Raw genomic sequence first — 24709 nt, 5'->3', positions numbered from 1 at the left:
TCATTGGAGATCAGTCTCACAGACTTTCCTGCCCGGGCTGGCTTTGAACCGTGATCCTCAGATCTTAGCCTTCTGAGTCACTAGGATGACAGGTGTGAGCCACCAGCACCTGGCCTGTATAAGATGGAATTTCGACCTGTTTTATCTGGAGTAATGGAGCTGGAATAGGATGAAGGTGTGAACTTAGTAAAGTTCCTCAGCACACAGTAAGTGGCCAGCTCCCCAGAGCTAGGCCCAGGGTGGGGGAGGGCAGTACTCACTGACGGAGGGGTTCCCGAGTCCTCCGAAGGCGTTGCCCCCGACTGCGGCCAGGCCGGTGAACGTGGATGGGCGGTTGAAGGGCTCTGTGTGGGGTGGGGGAGGGGATATCAAGGCCCTGTGTGCCAAGCCCTGCCCCCCTGCGTACCCTTCTGTGCCAGGGCCTGAACTTGGCCTGTCTGGGATATGTGAGCCCTGTCCCAGCCCCTTTTACTTTGGTTGTTTGCAGCTAGGATCTATGCTTTGCCCGGGGCTGGCCAGCACCCAGCACTGCGGGGACACCCTAGCCAGCACCCAGCAGATCCCATCATCCCATGGTTGACGGGCAGCTCACCCAGATGAGCGGCAGGGTTAAGGAAGTTGCCGTGATGGGGGGGCGGTCCGAACGGGGTCCCGGCCGGATGTGCAGCACCTGTGGGTCCAACACAGTGAAATCAGATGACACAAAGCCTGCCCCGCATGAGGCGAGCACACCGCTGACTTCAGGAGGCCACAGGGAAATGGGTGGAAAGGAATGGCTGCCGAGTACCCAGGACCCTGCAGGTACCCCGGCACCGACACATGGGGACCCCCTGGCATGCCTATATGCAGAAGCAGAGGACAAACTGCCCGTTGCCCCTAGCAGGGCAGCTCATACCACGAACAAGGCATGATGCGGAAGGAAGTCAGAAAAACCAGGCTACCGTGCCATGCACAACTGAGTGACTTCTTGTGACTTCAGATGCCTCTCAGCGTAAGAACAGCAACTTCTGCCACGGACATGTCAGTCTGCAGACATGTGCCCCTCAGTGCCAGTTCCAAAGGCACTGTCTTGAGCTGCCCATGGCTGCAATGCCCAGGGCCTTGGCACGTGGCATTCCCTTCTCCTGGAGTGTGCTGTTGGTGTCACGCAAAGGCACCTTTGCCCAGGTGAAGCTGGCTGCTGGGAGTCACCCCAGAGCACGGGAAGGAAGGCACGCGAGGCCCCTCAACGTCCAGCACAGGTGAGGCCAGGCTGTTCCTCCACTTCCATTTAGTCTACTCTGCCTGCCTTCCTTCCATTTCCCTTCAGACATTTTATATGCTTACTATGAACCTCTGCCTGAACTGGCTTTGAACTGTGATCTTAAACACAGCCTTCCAAGTAGCTGGGATTACAGGTGTAAGCCACCAGCCGTCGGCAAAGGACCCCATTTCCAACTCATGAACAGGCAGCTCAGCATTTGGAGGTGCTTCTCTTTATTTCACGATTTCATCCCCAAAGCAGATGAACGTGGCTGAATATGACAAGTATGTATGTGTTACAAATACCAGCTCAAGGCTTCACCAACTAACCATTCTGGATAAAGTCCAGTGATGCTAAGGCACAAAGACGACCTCCCAGAATGGAGGGACAAACAGGGCCGGGACTCACGTTTCAGGGCTCCTGTGCAGGGTCTAAGTCCTCACCTGGGCTTGAGAATGGGGATGGGTGTGGGTGCTGGTGACACTCAGTGCCACTTCTCAGCCCTGGTCGCTGGCCCGCTCAAGCCCTGTAGGCCTCCATTAGCAGAGGAAGCCACAGGTGCATAGTCCATACACGGAGGGCACAGGCTATGCTCACGGAGATGCCCAAGAGGTCTCCACCCAGCCCTGGTTAGGGCCCCAAGACTCCACCAAAGAAGCCACACCCACCCTACACCAGCACCCACGCCCCCCCTCCCCCCACGTCAAGTCCACAATACAGCTACTGCCTTCTTCAGCTTAAAACCATTCAACAGCCTTGCCCACCCCATAGCCACGCCCACTCTCCAACTAGGTCAAGGCCTTAACTGCCTCAGGCTACAGTTTCAGCCACACTCCCTAGGTGTGCTACAAGCTAATTACAGCTTCAATGAGACCAGAGCTGCTCACAGCCATGGCCCCAGGGAGGCTCACAGTTCCAGAATTACTGAAGCAGAAGCAGCCAATTCACCCCGTTGGCTCCAGTGAAAGTCAGGGAGGAAATTCTTGATTTCTCTCCAAATCGGCTCTTCACATAGCCCTGTCTTAGAGCTAGGAGCCATGGCAACTGAGTCCCACAATATGTCCCCCAGTAGAACTGACAAGGAGGCTGGGCCCTGGAGTGGAGGAAATGATGAGGATTTCTTGCCTTTTGGGTACATGGGACCACCAACAGTGAGCAGTGGGTGAGACTGTGGAAGGTGGCTGGAGGGCAGGAGGGGAGGGAGGGGCACCTGGTCTGGGTGGTGCCCTATCCCACTGTGGGCAGAGGGTCATGAAGGGGAACAGAATTTGCTATAGAAATGAGCTCCACAGGGCTGAGAAGGTGGCTTAGTGGTAGAGTGTTTGCCTAGCATGCACGAAGCCCTGGGTTCGATTCCTCAGTACCACATAAACAGATAAAGCTGGAAGCGGAGCTGTGGCTCAAGCGGTAGAGTGCTAGCCTTGAGCAAAAGAACCTCAGGGACAGCACCTAGGCTCTGAGTTCAAGCCCCAGGACTGGCCAAAAAAAAAAAAAAAAAAAAAAAAAAGAGAGAGAGAAAAGAAATGAACTCCATGTGAATTAATTAGACTCAGGTACTCAAATAGGTGCTATCTTTAGTTATTTACTGAGCAGAGCTCTGGGCCATGGACCATACCCTCAGTCTTAGAAGATATCAGATAGGGATGCCACACCCACCAAGAGGCCCTACTTTGAAGGGAGGAGGGTGGAAGGTACAGGGACCAGACCACAGACATGGGGGGGGGGGGAGGGAGAGGATATATACAGAGGTAAACAAACCAAAGACTGAATGCACAGGTCCCATGACCCCAGCAGGAGAGGGTGGCCCTGAATTCCCGCACTGCTGTAATAGGCCAGCCAGAAGCCCGCAGTCCCTTCCTTACCACAGGTCTGCCTTGTTTGCGTTTGTCCTTACAGCCCGTCAGTCACCGAGGCTGTTGTGTGCAGAGTGACCCAGTGCTCCATGGGCACCTAGATGTGGGCACTGTGTTCTTGGATAATTCTGCCCTGGTGAACTTTCTGCTCTTTTCCAATATGCGCTGACAAGCTTGGGGGCTGTCAGGTCAACAAAGCCGCCAATGATAAAGCCAAGCAGTGCCAATCCCACCGGGGGGAGGGGCCTGTCTTCCTTCTGCAGTGGGAGGAAACGCCAGTTCCCTCCACACGCTGGCTGTGTGTGAGCGGAAACGCCTCTCCTCGCAGGGGCGAGACTAGCAGGTGGGCACAGGGACCAGGCAGTGCGCTTAGCCTCTCTGGGACGGCCTCATCCGGCAGGCCTCCACCCCTTGGGACTTACCAGCGGCAGAGAATAAAGTGGAAGGCCGTGCCAGGTCGTGGGGATGGTGGATGGCTCCAAAGAGACTGGGGCCGGGCGGGCGGCTCAGGAACTCGGGCTTTAGGCCGAAATCCAGCTTGTGTGGGTCTGACTGCATCTGTTTCTAGAGCAAGAAGAAGAGACGCAGGGCAGGTTAGAAAGACGTAGAAGAATGTGGTAGAGTGCCAACCTTGAACAAAAAACTCAGGAGCAGTGCCCGGGCCCTGAGTTCAAGCCCTAGAACTGGTACGTGAACATGTATGTACACGTATGTCTGCACACATGCACAAGTGATAAATTGCTTAGAAGCTCATTTTATTAGGAGCTTCTTTCTGTACGGTAATCTGCTGTGTAATGACTGCAGGAGAACACATGACACATTGGTGACTGAATGCAAGGAGGAAGTATTTGCAAGCCTTCAAGCTAATTTTCAAAGGCTCATTGTTACATGATAAGGAAAATACATGAAAACGGAGGAGGATGATCAGTTTAATGGACAGGGCCCTTTCCTCCTCCTGTCTATCACCCTTCATTACCTGAAGAAGAGGAAGTCAGCTGAGACCAGAGGACCATCAAGACCTTCTCACCCAGCGCCAGCACAGCTCACTGACTCCCATCCACCCTGAGCTAATTGTACTAGGGAGCTAGCACAATGGAGGCTGCAAGGCTTCTGGATCCTCCACTACCTCCTCTGGACTCAGGTTCCCGTGTCCACAGCCATGAGGACCCTGGAATCCCACGAGGCCTTTTCCGCCCCAGCCTGCTTCTGCCTCTCTCTGTCCCACTTCTCCCAGACTTATCCCTCTCAAATGCTAGGACATCCCCATCTTGAGGTCCAGCTGAGAAAGTGGGTGAAGGGGTACCCACAAAGCCATAGTGTAGTAGAGGGGCTGGAGACCTTCCCTCCTTGCTGCAGGTCACCCCCCCCCCCATGAGTTTATCACCCAATTTAGAAAGCAGCATACCCTAGCACCTTGTGCTGAGAGCCACACCAAAACCCAGCTCTCTGATCACTGCTATTTCCCCAGCCTTGAGACTAGACAGCAGGAAAGACTTAATAAGACTTGGGCTCCCCCTGGCCTGGCACAGGAAGTAGCCCACAGACTCCAGGGGCTCACACCTGTCATCCCAGCCACTCAGGAGGCTGAGATCTGAGGATCATGTTTCAAAACCAGCCAGAGCAGAAAAGTCTGTGATTCTATCTCCAACTAACAAGCAAAAAGTTGGAAGTGGAGCTGCTGCAGCTCAAGTGGTAGAATGCCAGTGTTGGTCAGAAAAAGCTAAGAGGAAGTGCCTAGGCCCTGAGTTCAAGTCCTAATACTGGTTAAAAAAAAAAAAAAAGTAAATTAACGTCCAAGACAAAGGTGGTTGAGGGAACTTTCTGCTCAATTAATTCTACAGGGAACCCTACCATGAAAACCTCATCACACATAACAGCCAGCCCCCACCACGCTTCTAATTCACTATAAATCTAGTAAAAAAAAAAAAAAACCTTGTGTTTCCTTAATTCTGATTGCCAAATTATTTAGTGTTAATACTGCACAGCGCGTGGCATAGCTCCATTAAATACAACTTAGACCCGTGGAGCAGAGCAGAGCTTGGGAATTACTGAGCTCTGAGATGGAGGCTGGGTGCCTAGCTCAAGGGGCGTAATGGAATGGGATAATGGAAGTGGAAGTCACCAGGGCCTTTTCTGGGAAAGAACTTGCTGGAGTAGCACTGAGCATCTTCTGTGGCTTCAGGGCCCGGGGGAGAGGAGGTCCCATCCCACCCGCTGTTCTGTGAGAACCCACGGAGAATCGAGCTCATCAGCACAATGTGCCTGGTGCTTCCCGCTGAGTCCCATCTCCCGGCTGAGCTGAAGTGCGAGGTTCCCAATTAGACCCTGCCTAACAACATAGGAGAAGTGAACAAAGCTCACTGGAGGGGTGTGAGGAGGAAGAGCAGGTGTCTGGGAGCCAACGCGCAATAGCTCTTGCTCTGTCTGGAATCACTGACCTATTAAAAGAACTATCCCTGAACTATCAACGTTCCTCTTGCTTACGCATCATTTTCACTGGTGGTGGTTGAGCCATGCCTTCCATCCAGCTTTTGCTGGTCAACTGGAAATGAAGTCGCACAGACTTCCATGACGGGGCTGGCTTTGAACTTCAACTCTCAAATATCAGCCTCTTAAGTAGCTCAGATTATAAGCCTGAGGCACTGGGTTTACCACGTCACAATGGCAGATGTGAACACCAGCCATTGGCCATATAATGGCCAATTTGATCACTATTTTCTAGAAGGATCACTGTTAACTACATGCCCTGCTAATAGATATACAGAATTATCACTGTATAGTATAAAATTCTCACTTCTTCAAGCTGTCAAATGAAAACAACACACTGTTATTATTCCTGTTGTTTTTTTGTGTAGGCTCTGGGACTTGAACTCAAGAGCCTGGGGGTGTTGTCCCTCAGCTTTTGTGTTCAAGGCTAGTGCTCTACCACTTCAGCCACAGCGCCACTTCTGACTTTTTCTGAGTAGAGATAGAGTCTCATAGACTTTCCTGCCTGGGCTGGCTTTAAACCTTGATTCTCAGATCTCAGCCTTGTGAGTACTAGGATTACAGGTGTGAGCCACTGGGCTAGTCACAGTGTTATTAGAAAAATTATTAGCTGGGAGCTGGTGGTCCAAACCAGTAATCCTAGCTACTCAGGGGGCTGAGATTTGATCCAGCTCAGGCAGAAAAATCCATGAGACTCTGATCTTCAATTAATTGCTTCAAAAACCAGAAGTGGAGCTGTGGCTCAAAGTGGCAGAGCACTAGCCTTGAGCAAAAAAGCTCAGGGACAGTGCCCAGGCTCCGAGTTCAAGGCCCACAACTGACAAAACAAAACAAAACAACAATTTTCAGAAACACCGTGAGTTTCTCTCTGCTTAAGTATCTTTTAGCTTTTTATTTTTAATCATTAATAACTAGGTTTCCGATACTTTTATTTTGGGGCTCATTCCATATTTTAGCCTTTTAATCCGTAAGATGATAAAATCACTGGAAAGGGAAAAAAAAATCACATCAGGAAATCATCCATTTGCTTGAGTTTTGTAATTTCCTGAAGTTGCTGGGTAGCAGGGAGAATTCTGAGTAGCTGGTCCAAAGCTGCCCCGTTCTTCCCTCCCTGTCCCTGGCAGACCCCACTCACTGCAGACCACGCCCATCTAGGCCCCACCCCCAAGACCCTGCCTACCACAGACCACACCCACCACACCACACCCCCACCCCAGCTCTAACCTTCACTTTCTGCTGGTGATGGTAAATCTGCCAGGCGATGTGCACGTGCATGGCGCACCACTTCCCGGGTTTCTGCAGGGGAAGGGGAAGACACGGGTCAGGGGAAGACACTGCGGAAGGAGGAGCCTCCTGCTGCTTCCCATGGACCCAGCCAGGGGACAGAGCCAGTTCCCACCCTGGGCTAGGATAGAGGGGGATGGGACAAGCCCGACCATACTGTGTGCATGTCTGTGTGTTTCTATGTGTGTCTGTGCGTGTCCGAGTCTGTCTGTCCCTGTGTACCCACTGGTCTGTCTGTGTCTGCCTGTATGTCTGTGTGTGTGTATGTCTGTGCCAGCCAGTAGGCTGGGCAGGGGTGGCTCTACTTGGCAAATGCTACTCAGTAAACCAGGCACTGAGCAGAGCTAATATAGGACCATGGCCTGCAGGCAGGGCCTGGGCTCTGGGTGCCCAAGGTCGATGTCCGCTGGCCCAAGAAACTCAGGATGTGTTTTATGGTAGCCCAAGGTTGCTAAGGCCCCCAAGACCCAGGACCAGTTCCTGCTGTGGGCGCTGTGCACTTCTAAGAGAGAACAAGCAGGGGGAGGCTTCCTCTAAGAGAGAGCAAGTATGGAGGGAGGCTTCCCCCTCCTGGGGCACAGCTTTCCATCCACGCTGGTGGGGTACACAGTGCATTCTCTTTATCACCTACAGAACCGTGTCCACCTGCCGGGGGCTCCACCCTCACCACCTGCATCACCAAGGGCAGCAGCCTCTGCTTTCTGCATGGACAGGAAGAGTCCTGGGCCAGCTCTCCTCTCTTGTGACTGAGTATGGGTCACCCATTCCCACCATCTTCTTCACCTCCATCTCTGCCCCAGCCCTTTACCATCAGTACCAGGTTCAGGACTGCAGGAACACTTTGCTTTCAATACAATGTGATTGAACCAATGCTACAACATCTCTTTCTGTGTCTACTACTCAAAGAATAGCTACCTGCCCAAATAAAGAGATCCCAGACAGAGACTAACATCAGCCTACAGACTAACCAGACCTGCTAAGGACAGGATCTGACTGAGTTGTAGCTGGGCCTGGTAGTATATGTCTGTAATTCCAGCACTCAGAAGGCTGTGATAGGGGGATCCTGAATCTTAGTCTGGTTTGTCTGTCTCAGAAGGTCTGACTTGGTTGAATTTCATCTGTTACATTCATGGAAAAGCCAGTGAGCGGCCTGACTTCCTAGAACACCTTGGGCCATGTGCAGTCATGTGACCCGTATGGGCACATCCCGTGGACCTCCTCGGTATAGGGGTGTTTTTAGCCCTTGGGAGTCAAACAGAGGCTGCAAAGACAGGTCTGAAACTGCACCTTACCCTCAGCATGGGCCTGAAAGGATCTGTCAGCTGTGAAGAGAAAACGACAACTCGGTTACACGCCTGTCACTCAAACAATTGCTCTAATTAACAAATTTGTAGTGCTTCATTAGGAGGGGAAATTAAAATGTTAGAATTTTACTTTTAAATGAAGCCCTTTTAGAGAATAATTAACTCATTTTCACACTATCAAAAGTGCCAAGGGTCCCCTCCCCCACCCCAAGGCCCCGGGACATCACACTGACAAGCCCTGGTCCAGGCTGCATCAGGGACTGGGCTCCCCGTAGCCAGGAATTGGGAGGGACCCCATCTCCAGTGACTCTTCCTGTCTGCACCAAGTAAGGCCTCACTGGGCCTGGACATGAGGGACACTAGACAGCTGTATCCCATACTGAAGCCAGGCTCCCTGCTTGGAGAGCTCCCGCCTCCTGCCGTGGACACATGCTGCCCTCTGCCCAACATTGGCCATCCATTTCTGACTAGTCTCACACAGGAAAAAAGAAGGTATCACAAAAGGTAACCAAATACTATAAAGATGAACCCAGAGAGCCATCCAAACTATTATGTAACTTTGCTATGTATGATTAGTAACAAACATAACCAAAGCGCCATGGCTATTTTGTGTAGCGGTAGAGCGTGAAGACCCCTGGGGCACATTAAGAACGGGAAGCACACGGACAGGCTGGTCCAGCACCAGACAAGGGAGATGAGCCCTGACTTCCAGGAAGGAAAACACTCAGCGCGGGCACCAGCAGTTTCACGCCGGTCATCTAGGCTACTCAGGAGGTCTGAGATCTGAGGAAACGTCTGTGAGACTATTTCCAATGAACCATCAAAAAGCTGGAAACAGAGGTGTGGGCCAAGTGGTAGAGTGCCAGCCTTCAGTGAAAAAGCCAAAGGAGAGCAGGAGGCTCTGAGTTCAAGTCCCCCAGGACCAGTATATAAAAATTAAAAAACAAAAACAAGAACGGCTTAGTTATTTTCCACTGGAGATGTCTGGACTCCAGGCGTGGATGACAGAGCGGCCTGGGCAGCCTGGATCAGGCTGTGGGCTCAGGCCACATGGCTTTGTGCCTGACAGGTATTTGCGGGGTAAGGGCTGGGGGCGGGGGGCAGTGTTACTGGGGACCATTGGGCTGCACATACTCTTGGGTCTTTCTGGAGCAAGGTGTGTGGGACGGTCCCAGGCCGGGCTGCCACGTCGATGGGGTTGGATGTCTGCAAAGGAATGAGACCACACTTAGAAGCACGAAACACGGCCATGCAAGCCAGGGCTGCCCCCTCCCCACCACCCTGCTCCAAGAGAAATGAAACTTCATTTGTCTGCATGGCCCCTTCTCAACTGCACCCCATCGTTTTCTCCAGAGGTTTCTCCCTCTGTCCATGGCTTCTAAAGTGAAGAGGCAGTCCAGAACATTCTTCTGCCGTGCAAAGCCCAGGACTGAGAAAGGACCGTGGAATGTGCCCTGCCACCGTCCTCTGGGTGTGCACTCATCCTTTTCTTCTTGCCTCCAAAGAAATGCTTGTGTGTGTTGCCATTTACAGAATCAGGTGCTTCTCATCAGAATGGCTGAGAGTATTTTTATAGACATTAAGCTAACTCGAAATTTTAACAGGCAGACAATAACCAGAAATTACACTCTGTAATGAGCCATTAGCAGTGGCAGGAACAGGACAAGAGAAACTAATTTAGGGTCCACTCCGATCTACCATTAAATGCTGCTTTTGTCTTTCCGATTCAAAATATCGTTCTTAAATATCACCAACAACATTAGCTTTCATGCTGAATGAAGAACTAAAAGCCTACTTTAGACTGCTTGGAAAAGGACTTAAAAATGACACTAGTTATTTTATTTAGTAAGTCACAATTTGCACAAGTGTCCCCCTACACACACACACACACACACACACACACACACACACACACACACACACACACACACACACACACACACACACACACACACACACACAATTAACTCCAGTGGAAGAAGAGCTCCTGTTTAGGCATGAAGCTTGGGAGGAAAAGGAGGGAAGAAAAAAAAAAAGGGAAGAAGGCAAGAAAGAAAAGCAATCAGCAGCTGTACAGCTAACAATTAAGCAGGAGTTGTTAGAAGCTGATTAGCATACATATGAAGAACTCTGCTAATGAACTGCAATCTACATATTCAATCAGGAGGGCCTACCAAGGCTATTTCTAACACCAGGAGAGACACTCTTCTGCCCAGATGTAGTTTTCTGTATGGCTGGCTAATTGTGACTGAGGGAAACAGTCTAATTTATTAAATGACCTCCTGGGCTGGTTTGGGGAGCACGAGGGGCCTGTCCCTACCTTGTGGGGTGGGGCCGGGGTGGAAGGGAGTACCTCAAGAGTAGACTGACATGGAGGAGTAAAGAAGTCATTTTTGTCTTGGGCTGGGGTACACACACCCTGCGTGGTGTCCGTGGGCCTGGGGTGCGGGCTGAGATTCTCTGGCGAGATTCTGCCTGCAGCCCAGGGCCTTGTACCTCTCCCCCGGGGTTCCTGCTCTGGAAGAGCCCTGGGTGTTGTGCCTGATGCTATGGCCCCAGACTGGCACAGCTGGGGGTACCCAAAATCATACACAGGAAAACACTGGTATCAAGTAAAATAGAGCCACGCTCTCCTCAAGACTGACCTTTATAGAGAACTCCGCTTGTACAAGATAGATGTCAGCTGTCATTGAGGGCAAAAGGGTCATTCAGATCTAGGACGCCAGAACTAGCAGCTAAGCCTTGTGGATGTGAGTGAGTGTGGCCATGGTGTGGGGTGAGCAGACGATGGAGCAGACAGCAGGGTCGGCCCTGTGTACAGACCAGGCCAGCAAAGACCAGGGAGCCTGCCCTCTTCCCAGACACCAGGAACAAGATGGGGCTTTATGTGGGATTTAATTCTACCTCATTAAAATCAGCGAGGAGAAATCAATAAAACCATTGTTCCACAGAATCAATACCAATCAATGTGATTGAGGTATATCTTTGCTAATCATGGCTACCTTAAGGACAACATGGTGCCAGCATGTCTGACGTGTCACAGAATTCTTGACCTGACGCTTATCCAATTCCAATACATATATGGTACTTCTCCATCTGTCTGTCTGTCTATCTATTCATATCAATATATAATATGGTCTTTATATATATATATGTATTAGATACATATACAAACATACAATCTATAGTAACTACATGTGTCCACACATCAATAATGTACAGTACCTACATGTGTATGCGTATACTTCCTTTTTATTCATTGGCTAGTGCTCTACCAACTGAATCATGCCCCCAACCCTATGTATGTATTATACATACACACAAATATATAGAATATATGCAGTATATATGTGTGTATGTGTTTGCATCCACATAAAACACCTATATATAAACACACTATACAGTATCTGAATGCATGTATACACAAAAACACTACTGCATATATATGCAAATTCATATACAGTATGCATATGTGTATGTATATAGGTGTCTATTACATGTTATACATTGTACATTTGGAGTCTGAATGTTTTAAGGAGATTGAAAATCTCAGCTCAATGAAGACAGGCGGAAAGCTGTATTCCTCAGACTGGACAGACTCGAAGGAAAACCCATCGCTCTCATCTCCACGCTGACTTTGGCAAATGGGTTGCTGTGCAGACCAGGGAACAGCCCCCCCAGGCTGGCGTGGGCCCTACAGGGCAGCAAACCCCGTGTCCCTCCGAACGAGGTCTTACCTTGGGCTGGAAGGCTCCCTGCAGGGAGCCGAAAGGGCCAGCGGGCGTGACCATGGGGGGGATGCCGGACACTGCGGGTGGGTACGAATGGAAGAGCTGCGGCCAGAGACAGAGGAGGGAGAAAATGGTTTTAGCCAGAGGTGAGTGACGTGCCAACCCCTACCCACAGAGCCAGCGCCGCCGCCGGAGCCCCGCTACACTGCAAGGCGATTAGAAGCCGGATGGAGCGATCACACAGACGTGCCATGAATGGTGAACTCAGAAAGTTAAAAGTAGCTCAGAATCAATCAGCCAACAAATGGCGTCCCAGGTGAGGGCGTCATCATGGGGAGCTTTGCTAATTATTAACCAGTAAATCTCACGGAGTCGTAAATGGCTGGGGTCCTAACACTCAGAAAAATCGTGACAGTGACAAGGAAAACGGGGGAGCAGGCTGGGGACAATGCACAGAAAATTACAAGTTAATTAGAAAGAAAAGGATTTAAAAAAAGGGGGGGGGAAATAAGAAGCGAATCTTTATATCATTAAAACTCAATTAGTGCTTTTAGGTTTTTTAATAGTTTGAGAAGGGAAGATCATTAGGGTTGCCAGGCAGTTCCCCAGGACACTTTGGTGTTTTTTTTCTCTCTAAGGGACTGGCTGTGTGCTGTCCACTGAGCAGTGACTCCTGCAGCTCACAGGGCACTGGAAGTCGGGGCAGACATCACTCACAGGGCACCTGGGCCACAGGTACCAGAGTGCTTTTGTATGTGCAAGGGACTCCTGGTGGCCAGATCAGCAAGTGATCTGGAGGGGAAGGAAGCAGCCCCTGCTGACCGCCCAGCTGTGCCTGGCCTGAGACTGAATACTCAATGGCAGACGATCTGAGCAAGGGATGAAGTGTATGATGCCACGGCTCACAAACGAAGGATATAATGAGGGGAGAATGAACACAGGCTGCACACACAGTGCACACGTCTTCCCTCCTTGAAAAACAGGTTATTTTCCTGTGCTTGTGCCAGTCCTAGAGCTTGAACTGAGAGCCTGGGTACTGTCTTTCCCTTGGGAATTTTTGCTCAAAGCTAGCACTCTTGTACTTGATTCACAGCTCTGCGGGGGCTTTTTGCCAGCTAACTGGAGATAAGATTTGTCTGCCTAAGCTTTGCTTTGAAGCTGGATTTTCAGATCTCAGTTTCCTGGGCAGCTAGAATTACAGGTGTGAGCCACCATGCCCTGCTTGGATTATTTCTGAGAGACATCCCATAGTCTTTCTGTAAACTTTCCACCTTGTGGTCATATAATGCATCCAGGATACAAGCTTTTGCCCTGTCTACTGTCTGCTGCGATGGGTACCAGCAGGGCTCCCGCCGGCCCCTCCTGTCTTGTTTGGGAGCACGTGTTCTGCTTAATGCCCCAGAGTTCATTTCAACGAGGAAGTGAAGTTTTCAGACTAATTGATATTGAACTAAATCCACTTAAACAGCGATTGCAAGCCAAGAGCCCTCATTTAAAACTGCTTTTAAGTCTAAAATTGTGTTTAAGATACTTGAGCACACTGCATTTTAATTCTCCTTTATAAGACCCTAATCCCCTACTGGGGGGAGACTGGAGTGTTCCACATTTCACCCGCCATTATGCATCACACGCAGGGACTCCCAGAGTTCCTTCAGAAAGCAGAGGAATCACACACACACACACACACACACACACACACACACACACACACCATCATGCATCACACGCAGGGACTCCCAGAGTTCCTTCAGAAAGCAGAGGAATCTCACACACACACACACACGCACGCACGCACACACGCATGCACGCACGTGCATGCCATACCAAAATGCTCACCCTTTTCCCACCCTGTCTCCGAGTGGGCCTTTTACATCCACTCTGAGAAGTTGGGGCTCTGACTCTGGCTGGCTGACCCCCTTCATTCTCTCCATTGCTGGCCTCCTACAATCTGCTGTGACTGACCACATCGCCCTTCCCTGGGGATGTGGGGTCTGTCGGGAATGAAGCATGAGCTTTCCAGAGACCCACGCCTCCATGCCAGCTCTCCACCTATACTTGGGAGCACTGAGCATCTGACCCACCCAGAAAACTTCCTGTAGCAGTGACTTTGGTTTGTGGCTCTGTCATAGAGGGGCTGTGTGGGAGGCAGACCTGGAGAGAGGCCGGTGTGTGTGTGTGTGTGTGTAGATTTTGTTTGTATAATTTAGTGTTCATACTTTTCAAATTCTTTTAGAAACCTGGGGCTTGAACTCAGGGCTCCCTGCTCGTGTGTGTGTGTGTGTGTGTGTGTGTGTGTGTGTGTGTGTGTGTGTGTGTGTGTGTGTGTGTGTGTGTGTGTGTAGATTTTGTTTGTATAATTTAGTGTTCATACTTTTCAAATTCTTTTAGAAACCTGGGGCTTGAACTCAGGGCTCCCTGCTCGTGTGTGTGTGTGTGTGTGTGTGTGTGTGTGTGTGTGTGTGTGTGTGTGTGTGTGTGTGTGTGTGTGTGTGTGTGTGTGTGTGTGTGTGTGTGTGTGTGTGTGTGTGTGTGTGTGTGTGTCCCCTCAAGGTTAGCACTACCACTTGAGCCACAGCTCCTCTTCCAGCTTTTTGCTGATTCACTGTGGTGTGGTCTACTTGGGCTGCCCATGGAATGGTGATCCTCAGATCTCAGACTCCTGAGTGGCTGTGACTACAGGCGTGAGCATAGTGCGCAGCTTCCGACTCTCTCTTAAGGTCGCCCTCTCGTTCTTTGTAGACTTCTATGGCAGACTATTTCATTGATTTGCAACCTGTTCCAGTCCTGACTTTCCAGCTACTCTCTTGCCTAAGAACACTGAAACCACTGTGCACTGAAACCACCATGGCTCTAGTGATTACTCAGCCCTTTCCTCTGGTTTTGCTTTTAAAACCAAGTGAAGGAAACATGCACAATCTCAGACAAAACATGCAGTATTCGCTCTGCCACCAAAATCTCACAGCGAGGCACCCAGGAGCCTCTGTACATGGAGAGCCTCTTGCACAGAAAGGACTGTGCATACAATTTAGGCTGGCACCAATGTGAGTTCCGGGACATGGTCTGAAATTTGTGTAAAATAAGTTCTTTCTTTCTTCTTCTTCTTTAGAAGAAATTAAAGAATGCCTTTAGAGAGAAGAGACTTGTGCTCATTTCAGCGTGGGGGGCTGTCCGGCCCCGTGGGTGTTGCTCTCTACTGTGCTCAGGCGGGGACTCAGTCTAAGGAGCTCTGTGTAACGGTGTCGCAGCGGACAGCTCAGGACCTAGGATCTGAGACTCTCGTGAGAGTTGCAGGAGTCTCCCACGTTTCTGGAAAGACCCCCCCCCCCACCCCCTACATACACACTGTGATTTCTATCAGGGACCCACTGTGCCCTGCATCTTGGAAGTGCTTAGGGTCTTTTGATTCTGAAGCACACACTGCATGGTTATCAAAAGCGAGCGAGTGACAGACAGGAGCCGCAGGAAGCCGACACTGAGGAGAAGGAGGGTGGGAGGCCAGCGGGGGGTGGGGGGGTGGGGTGGTAAGGACACAGACACGCGTGCGGTGACATGGAGGCAGGGCATGGGGGGAGACTCACACTGTGCCGGTAGAAGGGGTCAACCTTGGTGGGGTATTTGTCAAACTGCAAAGGGACCAAAGGAACAGTTACTCCATCGGCATTCCCTCACCGCGGGAGTACACGCGGCCTAGAACAAGCTTTGGGGTGCTATGATGTCACCGCACCCTGGGGCCTTCACCACACACAGTGGAGTCTGAGCTCCAGCTGAGAACAGCACTGTGTGGCAGCCCGTGGGGGTCCCCTGCGTCCTGGACACACACCCAGGGCCTCTCTTTCTAGTCTCCGTGTAGACACAGGCACAGGGCACGCATGGGCAATCGTCCCCACCAATCCCAGAGAAGCGAGACCCGGCCCTTGGCACGATCTGTCCGAGGATTCCCTCTGTGTCAGTTCAACTTCACTTCTGCTACAGATCCTGCTGACACGTATGACACTTGGACACACCGTGACCTGGGGCCATTCCTTTTAGAACAGAAAACAAGGGTCTCTTTCTCTGGTAGTGGGCCTAGCTCTCTCTCTCAGCCTTCTTTTGCTCCAGCCTGGCACGCTACCCCTTGAGTCACAGCTTTACTTGCAGCTTTTAACTGGCGAACAGGGGATAAGAATCTCTTGATTTTGTTTGCCCCGGATGGCTTTGAACTTGTATCCTCAGACCTCAGCCTCCTGAGTAGCTGGGATTACAGGGGTGAGCCATGATGCATGGCCTGAATCTGGTAGTTATCACTCCCTCTGAGCAATGCTGCCCTCTGGGGGTCCTGACCTTAGACCATCAGCTGTCGTATGACTGAGTGGCCACTGAACCCAGCCCAGAGGAACTCGTGCAGCCAGTGTGGAGCTGCAGACCCAGCTCGCCTGCAGGAACACAGCATTTGCTGGAAGAAACCTATGACTACCACGCTTCACTTTCATAAAAACTTAGAAGGAAAACTTGACAAAGTCTTAAGATCAGGTATATCCTCAAATAGTAAAAACTAAGAAGATAGCATCTAACAAATACTCATGTCTAGAGATGAGGCTGTACCTAACTCGGGATATATGTGGCAGCTCTCACTCATAAAACAAATGTGCCCTGTGGCTCTGGGGGGCACACGCCAGTCCCATGCTGGCTGCAGGGGCCAGGGCCACAGGGTCAGGGCCCTCTCCCACAGCCTGCAGACCCCTCTCCCCCACTGCTCTAGGGACATGTGTGCCACCATGGGGTGACAGTGCCCGGTATGCCCGGGACAGCAATGCCACCTGTGAGCTCCCTACAGTGGCCGGGTGGAGCCATGGCAGGGCCCTCCCCATGTAGCCTGCCCACGCCCCCCCCCGTCGCACCCCGCTTGTCCTCACATTTCTGCCTGGGGTACGCACCATGGGAGGTGCTGGCGTGGGCATGATGGCGGTGGGCGGGATGGCGTGGGGGAACGGCGTGAACGTGTGCTGGTGCGTGTGCTGGTGGGTGTGCTGGTGCTGGTGCTGGTGCTGGTGGAACTCGGTCCGCAGGTAGGGCGGGGGGCCCAGGGAAGCACCGCGGTCAGCACTCTGCGACGCCAGGAAGCGTGTGTTCAGTTCCTGCCGCAGGATGTCTTGCTCTGGAAGAGAAGAGGAGGGAGCTGTGGAGGGCACCCCGGGCTACCATGGACATCTCCTTCACAGGAGGTGTGCTGGCGGGATGGGAGCTGGCCGGAGACATCCGGTGATGAACACAAGCAAAGGAGATGAGCATCGATCACCTTTGGCCGCTCCACCAGCTGCCCAGAGACCACAGTGGGCTTCCCAAGCCTTGGGCCCTGCAGGTGCCACGTTCTTGCCAGGTGTGGCTGGGGCAGGCCGTGGGCCTCTGAGTGTGCCACATTCTTGCCAGATGTCTCAGTGAGCAAACAGGGGTCAGCGGTGGACACCAGGCTTGCATGGCTGATGGGACAAGGATCCCACGTCCTCTGCAAGAGTCAGTGGCCAGCCACCCTGCAGCAGCGTGCCAGTGGAGGAACATGACCAGAGGGCCCTGTGACTCCGGCCTGACTGACACATGTGTAACTAACACTGGGGCTGGTTTTGAAATTCGGGGATGCAGGATCACAAGAACTTCCCAGCAGAGAAAGGTCACGCGTCACAAAAACCAATCTTTTTTGTTTTTCTTCCTGTTGTTCCAGTGCTGGGCCTTGCACTTGGGGCTTCGGACTTTCAACTGTCTTTTCCAGTCAAGGCTGGTGCTCTACCACTTGAGCCACAGCTCCACTTCTGGCATTTTGCTGGTTAACTGGAGATACGCGTCTCACAGACTTTCCTGCCTCAGCAGGCTTGAACTGTGATCCTCAGATCTCAGCTTCCTGGTAACTATGATTACAGGCGTGAGCCACCAGTGCCTAGCACAGACCAGATCTTAACCTGGGATCTTGGGGGAAACAAGATAGGGGCCTGGGAAGCTGGGCTGTCACTTCAAGGCATGCATCTGGGTGAGCAGGTGCCCTGCCCATCAACCTACCTGAGTAGGTGCCCCCGGCTGCGTGTCCGGGCACCGGCAGGCTCCCTGACGTCAGCGGCGGTGGAGGAGGCAAAGCCGTGGGTGGGGCAAACATATTGGGGTGATGCGGGTGTGTGGGGGGCTGGAGGGTGGGCGTGAAGCTGTGCAGGGGGCTGTGGTTGGGCAGGGACAGTGGGAAGGGGGAGGCAGGAGGGTGGTGGGAGAGGTGCGGAGGGGCGGGCTGGGTCTTCGCCGGAGTGCTGCTCCTGCTGCTGCTATTAAAGGAAGAAGAGCACCATGAGTGTGGCTTGCCTAGAAGAAGGGAGGAGACCTTGCTCTGACTACAGCCACTCAAGGTGCTGGTCCTGGGGTTTGAACTCAGGGCCTGGGTGCTATCCCTGACCTTCTTTTGCTCAAGGCTAGTGCTCTATCACTTGAGCCACAGCAGCACTTCTGATTTTTTGGTAGTTTATACATCCCGGTGTCTGGATTGTACCTGAACCCCTCAGGTCCCTCCCACTTTCTTTTCCCCATAAGCCAGCCTCTGGTTTTGAACCCAGGGCCTTCTGCATGCCAGACAAGCGCTCTACCACTTGAGCCACATCCCAGTCCTTTCCCTTCCTTTACGTTTGTGCCCCTCTCAGGGGCACCTGCAGAGCTGGAGGACAAGATGGGCCTACAAGTGCCTCCCTCCCGGGAGGAGGATCTCAGCCCGAGCAGCCAGCTATGAGGGGCGATTACGGTCAGCAGGGGGTGGGGATGAGGGTCAGCAGGGGTGGGGATGAGGGTCAGCAGGGGTGGGGATGGGGGTCAGCAGGGGGTGGGGATGAGGGTCAGCAGGAGGACAGGGATGAGGGTCAGCAGGGGTGGGAATGAGGGTCAGCAGGGGGTGGGGATGGGGGGCAGCAGGGGATAGGGATGGGGGTCAGCAGGGGGTGGGGATGAGGGTCAGCAGGAGGTGGAGATGAGGGTCAGCAGGGGATGGGGATGAGGGTCAGCAGGGGTGGGGATGAGGGTCAGCAGGGGGATGGGGATGAGGGTCAGCAGGGGATGGGGATGAGGGTCAGCAGGGGATGGGGATGAGGGTCAGCAGGGGGATGGGGACGAGGGTCAGCAGGGGATGGGGATGAGGGTCAGCAGGGGGTGGGGATGAGGGTCAGCAGGGGTGGGGATGGGGGTCAGGAAGGGGGTAGGGATGAAGATCAGCAGGAGGACAGGGATGAAGATCAGCAGGGGATGAGCATGAGTCAGCAGGGGCCAGGGATGAGGGTCAGCAGGGGTGGGGATGGGGGTCAGCAGGGGGTGGGGATGAGGGTCAGCAGGGGGTGGGGATGAGGGTCAGCAGGGGGTGGGGATGAGGGTCAGCAGGGGTGGGGATGGGGGTCAGGAAGGGGGTAGGGATGAAGATCAGCAGGAGGACAGGGATGAAGATCAGCAGGGGATAGGCATGAGAGTCAGCAGGGGCAGGGATGAGGGTCAGCAGGAGGATGGGACCAGGTTCAGCAGGGCGGGGACTCACCTTAAACTATTGACACTCAGGCTGCTGCTGGTGTAGGCGGACAGCGGCTGGGCCAGGCTCTGGGCTGGGTGGGCCGGCACCACTGGGAGGCTGTGGTGTGGCAGCTGGGCAGGGGAGGGGGGCCTTGGGGGCCGGGGCACCTGAGGCTGCGGGGCCGGCTGCAGCTGGGCCTCTGGGGGTCCCTGTGGAGGCTGTGAGGCAGGAGGAGGAGGCTGGGGCGTGGCCTCGGGGCGCTGCACGTTGGGGTCCCGCGATGGTGGCCGGAGCGAGGGCTCGGCTGGGGGCTGGGGCCGGGCTGGCGGGACCGGAGGGCAGGAGTCTTTAAGCACCGGGGCCTCGAAGACCGGCTCTTTGCAGCAGTCCTGGCTCTTCTCCTGGCTCCTCTCTAGGCCTGATATCTTCGGGACAATGGGCCCGGCATCCTGGCCGCCACGCTCGGGCAGTGTGCCAACTCCCAGCTCGGGGTCTGCAAGGAGGAGAGCAGAGACAAGGCCTGAGTGAGCAGGGGCACGGGAGAAAGGCAAACTGGAAGCTGGCCGACCCTGTCCCTGTCTGGGACAAACACCCAGCACTACCTGGGGCCAGAGGGTCAAACATAGGCTTACACTGGCCAGAGAGTCAACCGCACTTTCACCACCCCCACCTTTTTTTTTGTTGTTGTTGGTCACAGGGCTTGAACTCTGGGCTTAGGCACTGTCTTTACGCTCTTCAGCTCAAGGAGAGTGCTTTACTGCTTGAGCCACAGCGCCACTTCTGATTTTCTAGTGGTTTATTGGAGGTAAGAGTCTCAAGGATTTTCCTTCCTGGGCTGGCTTTGAACCGCGATCCTCAGATCTCAGCCTCCTGAGGAGCTAGGATTACAGGCATGAGCCACAGGTACCCAGCTCACCCCCACCTTTTACGGCATTCCCTTGGGCCCTGTGGGGTCCCCGCTGAGATCAGGGAACGGAGGTCAAATTCCTCAAGCCTGTACAGAAAATAGATGTTCTTGGGTAGGTTTCAAAGATCAAAAGACTCCTTAGCTGGGCATTTGTGGCACACGCCTGTAATCCCAGCTACTCAGGAAGCTGAGATCTGAGGGGATCGAGTTCAAAGCCAGCCTGGGCAGAAAACATCATGAGACTCTTATCTCCAATTAACAAGCAACCCCCCCCCCCCAATCCACAAGTGGAGCTGTGATCCAAGTGGTATGGTACCAGCCTTGAGCACAAAAACTTGGGGAGAGTAGTGCTCAGGCCCTGAGTTTAAACCCGAGGACTTGGGGGCATTCACATGTCTCCCTAGCCATGGGTGCCGCACATTTCCACAGCTCATATCCCCGACATCCTTCTGTCCATTTGCTCAGGAAGTTGATCGACTTCCCACCTGCTGACTTTCCCTCTCCCATCCATCCGCACAGTGCTTCTCCCACAATGACCATGACACATTTCACAACTTCATCTTGTCTTGTACAGTGTGCCCAGAATTTGCCAAATGCTGAAACGTGCTGGGGCGGATGGAGCTCAGCACCAGCAAACGGCCCTGTCTTCACTGCACACTGGGGCTTGAGCAACCTCTCTCCTTGTAATCACAACGCACCATGCTCATCACAAAAGAAACAGATGACAAATTATACTGCGTGGTCCACATGGTAAAAGGGTGAATTTACTGTCTGTAATATATGTATCAATAAACTGGACTTACACGTTTTTGTAGATGTACTGGTAGATAAGGGGAAATAGGGTTTGTTTTGTGCTTCCTTGGGGGACACTCAGCCCTCTGACATCACCACATTTACTGGGGTGGGCGCCAGGGGTGAGTGGATGCACAAGCCCTCTGTGGAAATGGAAGAAAAGTATATACATTTGCTTATGTGTTTAAAGGCCCTGGAAGTATCCATACAAGACACTCAAGGTTTTGCTTGTGGGGTCTTTGCAAAAAGTTTGAAATTAGAGACACAAAGTTGGAGAAACTCTGTGTATAAAACAATAAGAAAATGGGGATGGCACCAATCAGTGGCTCACGCCTGTAATCCTAGCTACTCTCAGGAGGCTGCGATCTGAGCATTATAGTTTGAAGGCAGCCTAGGAAGGAAAGTCCTTGAGATGCTTATCTCCAATTAACTAGCAAAAAGCGAGAAGTGAAGCTGTGGCTCAAGTGGTAGAGCACCAGCCTTGAGAAAAAAGTCAAGATACAGTCCAAGCCCCGAGTTCACATCTCAAAGTGCCAAGCCGTACTGGCACATAAAAGGGAAATAAATGACTAGGACTGCATTTTCAGCAGCTGTATTTAACAGAGCAGTCTCTATGTTGATCTGCTGCGGGGGGGGGGGGGGGCTAGGGAAAGCATCAGGGGTGCAGGAGAGTGCTCAGAGCGGTGTGAGCACCTCGCACCACACGTCTCTCCCTTCCTGTCCACTGGGGCTTTACACTCTGGGGAACTGTGTGTGCCCGCGGGTGTGCTGGCCACACAGTTCATCTCGAGAGTCTAAGGAAAGTGCGGTATTTATTGCCCCATGAAACGGCCTGGGGCATGAGACGGACTCAGGGAGCGGTGAGACCTCACAATGTTCCCACCACGCAGGAGACCGCCAAGGGCCGTGTGCAATGGAAGGAAGTCATGGCAACAGCTCTCTGCACACAGAAAAAAGCTCAGTGCTTCCTCCAAACAGTGGGGCATGCTTCACATGAGGGGCGACGGCTTGGACAACAATGGCTACTGTGTAAAACAACGCATAGCACGATCAGCAAAACAGAAAACTGTCCATGTGCACAGCCAGCCTGCACAGACCAGTGACCCCCACACCTACACGGCCACCTGCACCCTGTCGTCAACGATGCGCCCCGACTCTATTGTGTGCACCCGCATGTAGCCACGGCACTTGACACTTCTTGTATTTCCTGTGATGAATACACACTGTTCCTGGAAAGGCAAAGAGGAAGGGCGCCATGTTCTACACCTTCACTCCAAGACAACTGACTGAAATTGGATGAAGAAAACAAAGTAGAACAAAAAAGCCACATCCTACCCTGGAGCCAGGTGAATATTCACTCTGAGACAAGCACCCACCATGGCGTGCAATCACTTTCTGTGGTTCCTCTGCTCACTGGCTCTGCTAGAGCAGGAGGGAGGAGCAGGAAGAGCAACAGAATTCTGCACCCCTGCTTCTGCTCTCCACACCTCTCTACACTGTAGAGCGCTTGAACCCAGCTAACTCACTGCAAAGTCATTACTGTACTGAATCCGACCACGTCTCAAATGCATCAAGAAAACCCTTAGGTCATGAGTCATTAGCCAATGTAACCATCCATCCAGCCACCTCCCCCATTCATCCATCTCTCCATCCATCCATTCAATCCTTGATCTTTACCTCTGTGCATGTCTGATCCATATCATCAAGAAATGGACATACCCTTATTTTCTATTACTCTTTCTCAGAGCCACCACCCTCCCATCTACTGGATGAAGATCGAGGCCAAATGAGAATGACCTTGACTGTCAAGTGGGGAGCTCACTAAACATTCAGTACTGCGAAGCCTAGAGGCAGGCGACACCCCATTCCTGTGACTGGGGATACAGTGATTTCATGCTGTGAGCACTGCCCACTGCTCAAAGTCTTCGTAAGCCAATGCTGACTGTGCTGTGTGTCCTGAATAACACACCACACTACTGAATTACTTCAACTGTATCTGTAACTCCCTGCTAAGTTTTAAGATGCTCAAGTCTCCAAACTGAGTATGGCCAGGGTGTTTGGCAGGAAGACACTGGTCCTCTCCAACATCGTCTCTGTATTTCCCTCCTTCTCTCCATTTCTTCAAATCATTAAACAGGGCCTGGTTTGTTCCATTAGCAGATTCAATTACTCGAACGAATGGAAGGGTGACATTCAGTCTTACATTTCTTCTCGGTCACTGAAACTGTACAAATAAATGGAGGAAAACCCACCGTTTGTTCAAGGCAAATTAATTTTCAGACACTGTGAGAGTGGAAGATCAGGGCATGAAGGGTGTTTGGCAGGGCTGGAAGAGATTCCATTTTGTGCCTGTCATGTCGTGTAAACATTAATTACCATCAGGGAGGCAGAGCTCTGGGCACAGTCCCTGTCACAAGCCTCTGGGGGCCTCCGGGTGACTACTGAGATCAAAATCTTAATGAGGAACGAAGAACCTCTTGCACCAGCCAGAACAGCAGTGCCTGCTGGGAAAGCTGTGTGGAGGCCAGTCATGGAGGTTGCTCTCAGCGAGGCCAGACTGGCTAACATCTGGTTGACTACTTTCTCCAGGATGGGGTGACTCTTGCTAGGATTCAAGGAGAAGCCACACACCGAAGATGGGCATCCTTCAACTTAAGTTTCAAGTGTATCCCAACGAAATCTAATGCACACAAAAAGCATCCATTTCCCAGTGTGCAATGGCTCCTGCCCATAACCCCAGTCATTTAGCAGACTGGAAGGATCACCGTTTGAAGCGAACTTGGACAGAAAAGCATTTCAGACCTAACTCAATGAACAAACTGGGCATGGCAGTATACAGCTGTAATCCTGGATACAAGAGGCTGAGAAGGATTGAATGGCAAAATCAGACTGAGCAAAACACAAAACTCTACATGAAAAATTAAGCAAAAGAGGCTGGAAATATCTTAAGTAGAGGTTCTGCCTATGAAGTGCGAGGTCCTGAGTTCAAATCATAATACTGTGCAAAAACAAAACAACAAAACCCTCAAAGACTCCCAAAACATGGATGAGGATGCTTAAGGCTGTCCATGTCTCCTCCAGGTGCAGCGCCGGTACTGTCCTGTCCTGTACTGAGGAGGAGAAGAGGCCACTGCACAGCTCTGGGCCCAGAACAAAGAACCGGCATGTCCTGGTCAATCTGGGCTGGAGAACAGCTTGGCTCTTTTCTATTGTCCATGGAGGAGATGCAAGGTGGGTCAGGCATGGAGAAGGAAAAGCAGGATGAGACATAGGCCGCGGTCTATTGGGGTGGGAAGGGAGTCCGTGGGTAAGCACAAGCCGCAAAGTGAGTGACCCAGGGCCACACGGAATCCTGCCCTTCGCTTCCTGCAGGGCCATGGTCAGAGGACATGAAGGAGACAGGAAGGACAACACAGAGGAAACCACATTGTCTCTATGCTGGTGGCTAGAGCACGGAGGGCAGGTTTGGGGTGGGGGTAGGGGTTGTTTCTGGTCTCTTCCCGTGGATCATCTCCATCCTGTCCATGGGAGCCGGGACCTGTCCAGCCCTACAATCTGAGTCGCTCATGTGGAAGTACCACAGAAACCTCTAGAAGGAATCCATGGCAGT

At 52.3% G+C, this 24709-nt stretch overlaps 1 protein-coding gene across 12 annotated transcripts in view; it reads right to left on the bottom strand.

The window, feature by feature from the left end:
- Auts2 (activator of transcription and developmental regulator AUTS2) overlaps positions 1 to 24709 on the bottom strand; it is an 836783-nt gene that overhangs the window by 4807 nt on the left and 807267 nt on the right. For 10 of the 12 annotated variants that reach the window (XM_070035587.1, XM_070035589.1, XM_070035590.1 and 7 more), the window contains 11 exons: positions 19428 to 19893; positions 17930 to 18183; positions 16795 to 17036; positions 15481 to 15525; positions 11909 to 12004; positions 9306 to 9377; positions 8160 to 8189; positions 6808 to 6879; positions 3519 to 3660; positions 593 to 670; positions 261 to 344 (listed from right to left, as the gene is read on the bottom strand). In XM_070035587.1, the coding sequence (XP_069891688.1) occupies positions 261 to 344; positions 593 to 670; positions 3519 to 3660; positions 6808 to 6879; positions 8160 to 8189; positions 9306 to 9377; positions 11909 to 12004; positions 15481 to 15525; positions 16795 to 17036; positions 17930 to 18183; positions 19428 to 19893 (1581 nt within the window). The remainder of the gene's footprint in view (positions 1 to 260; positions 345 to 592; positions 671 to 3518; positions 3661 to 6807; positions 6880 to 8159; positions 8190 to 9305; positions 9378 to 11908; positions 12005 to 15480; positions 15526 to 16794; positions 17037 to 17929; positions 18184 to 19427; positions 19894 to 24709) is intronic. The other 2 variants (XM_070035588.1, XM_070035592.1) reach the window with 1 other exon arrangement.

This window comes from Dipodomys merriami, unplaced genomic scaffold (assembly GCF_024711535.1).
Source record: "Dipodomys merriami isolate MVZ:Mamm:240054 unplaced genomic scaffold, mDipMer1.0.p SCAF_26, whole genome shotgun sequence".
In the NCBI taxonomy this organism is placed as follows: domain Eukaryota; kingdom Metazoa; phylum Chordata; class Mammalia; order Rodentia; family Heteromyidae; genus Dipodomys; species Dipodomys merriami.
This window is presented reverse-complemented; position numbering and strand designations above follow the sequence as displayed.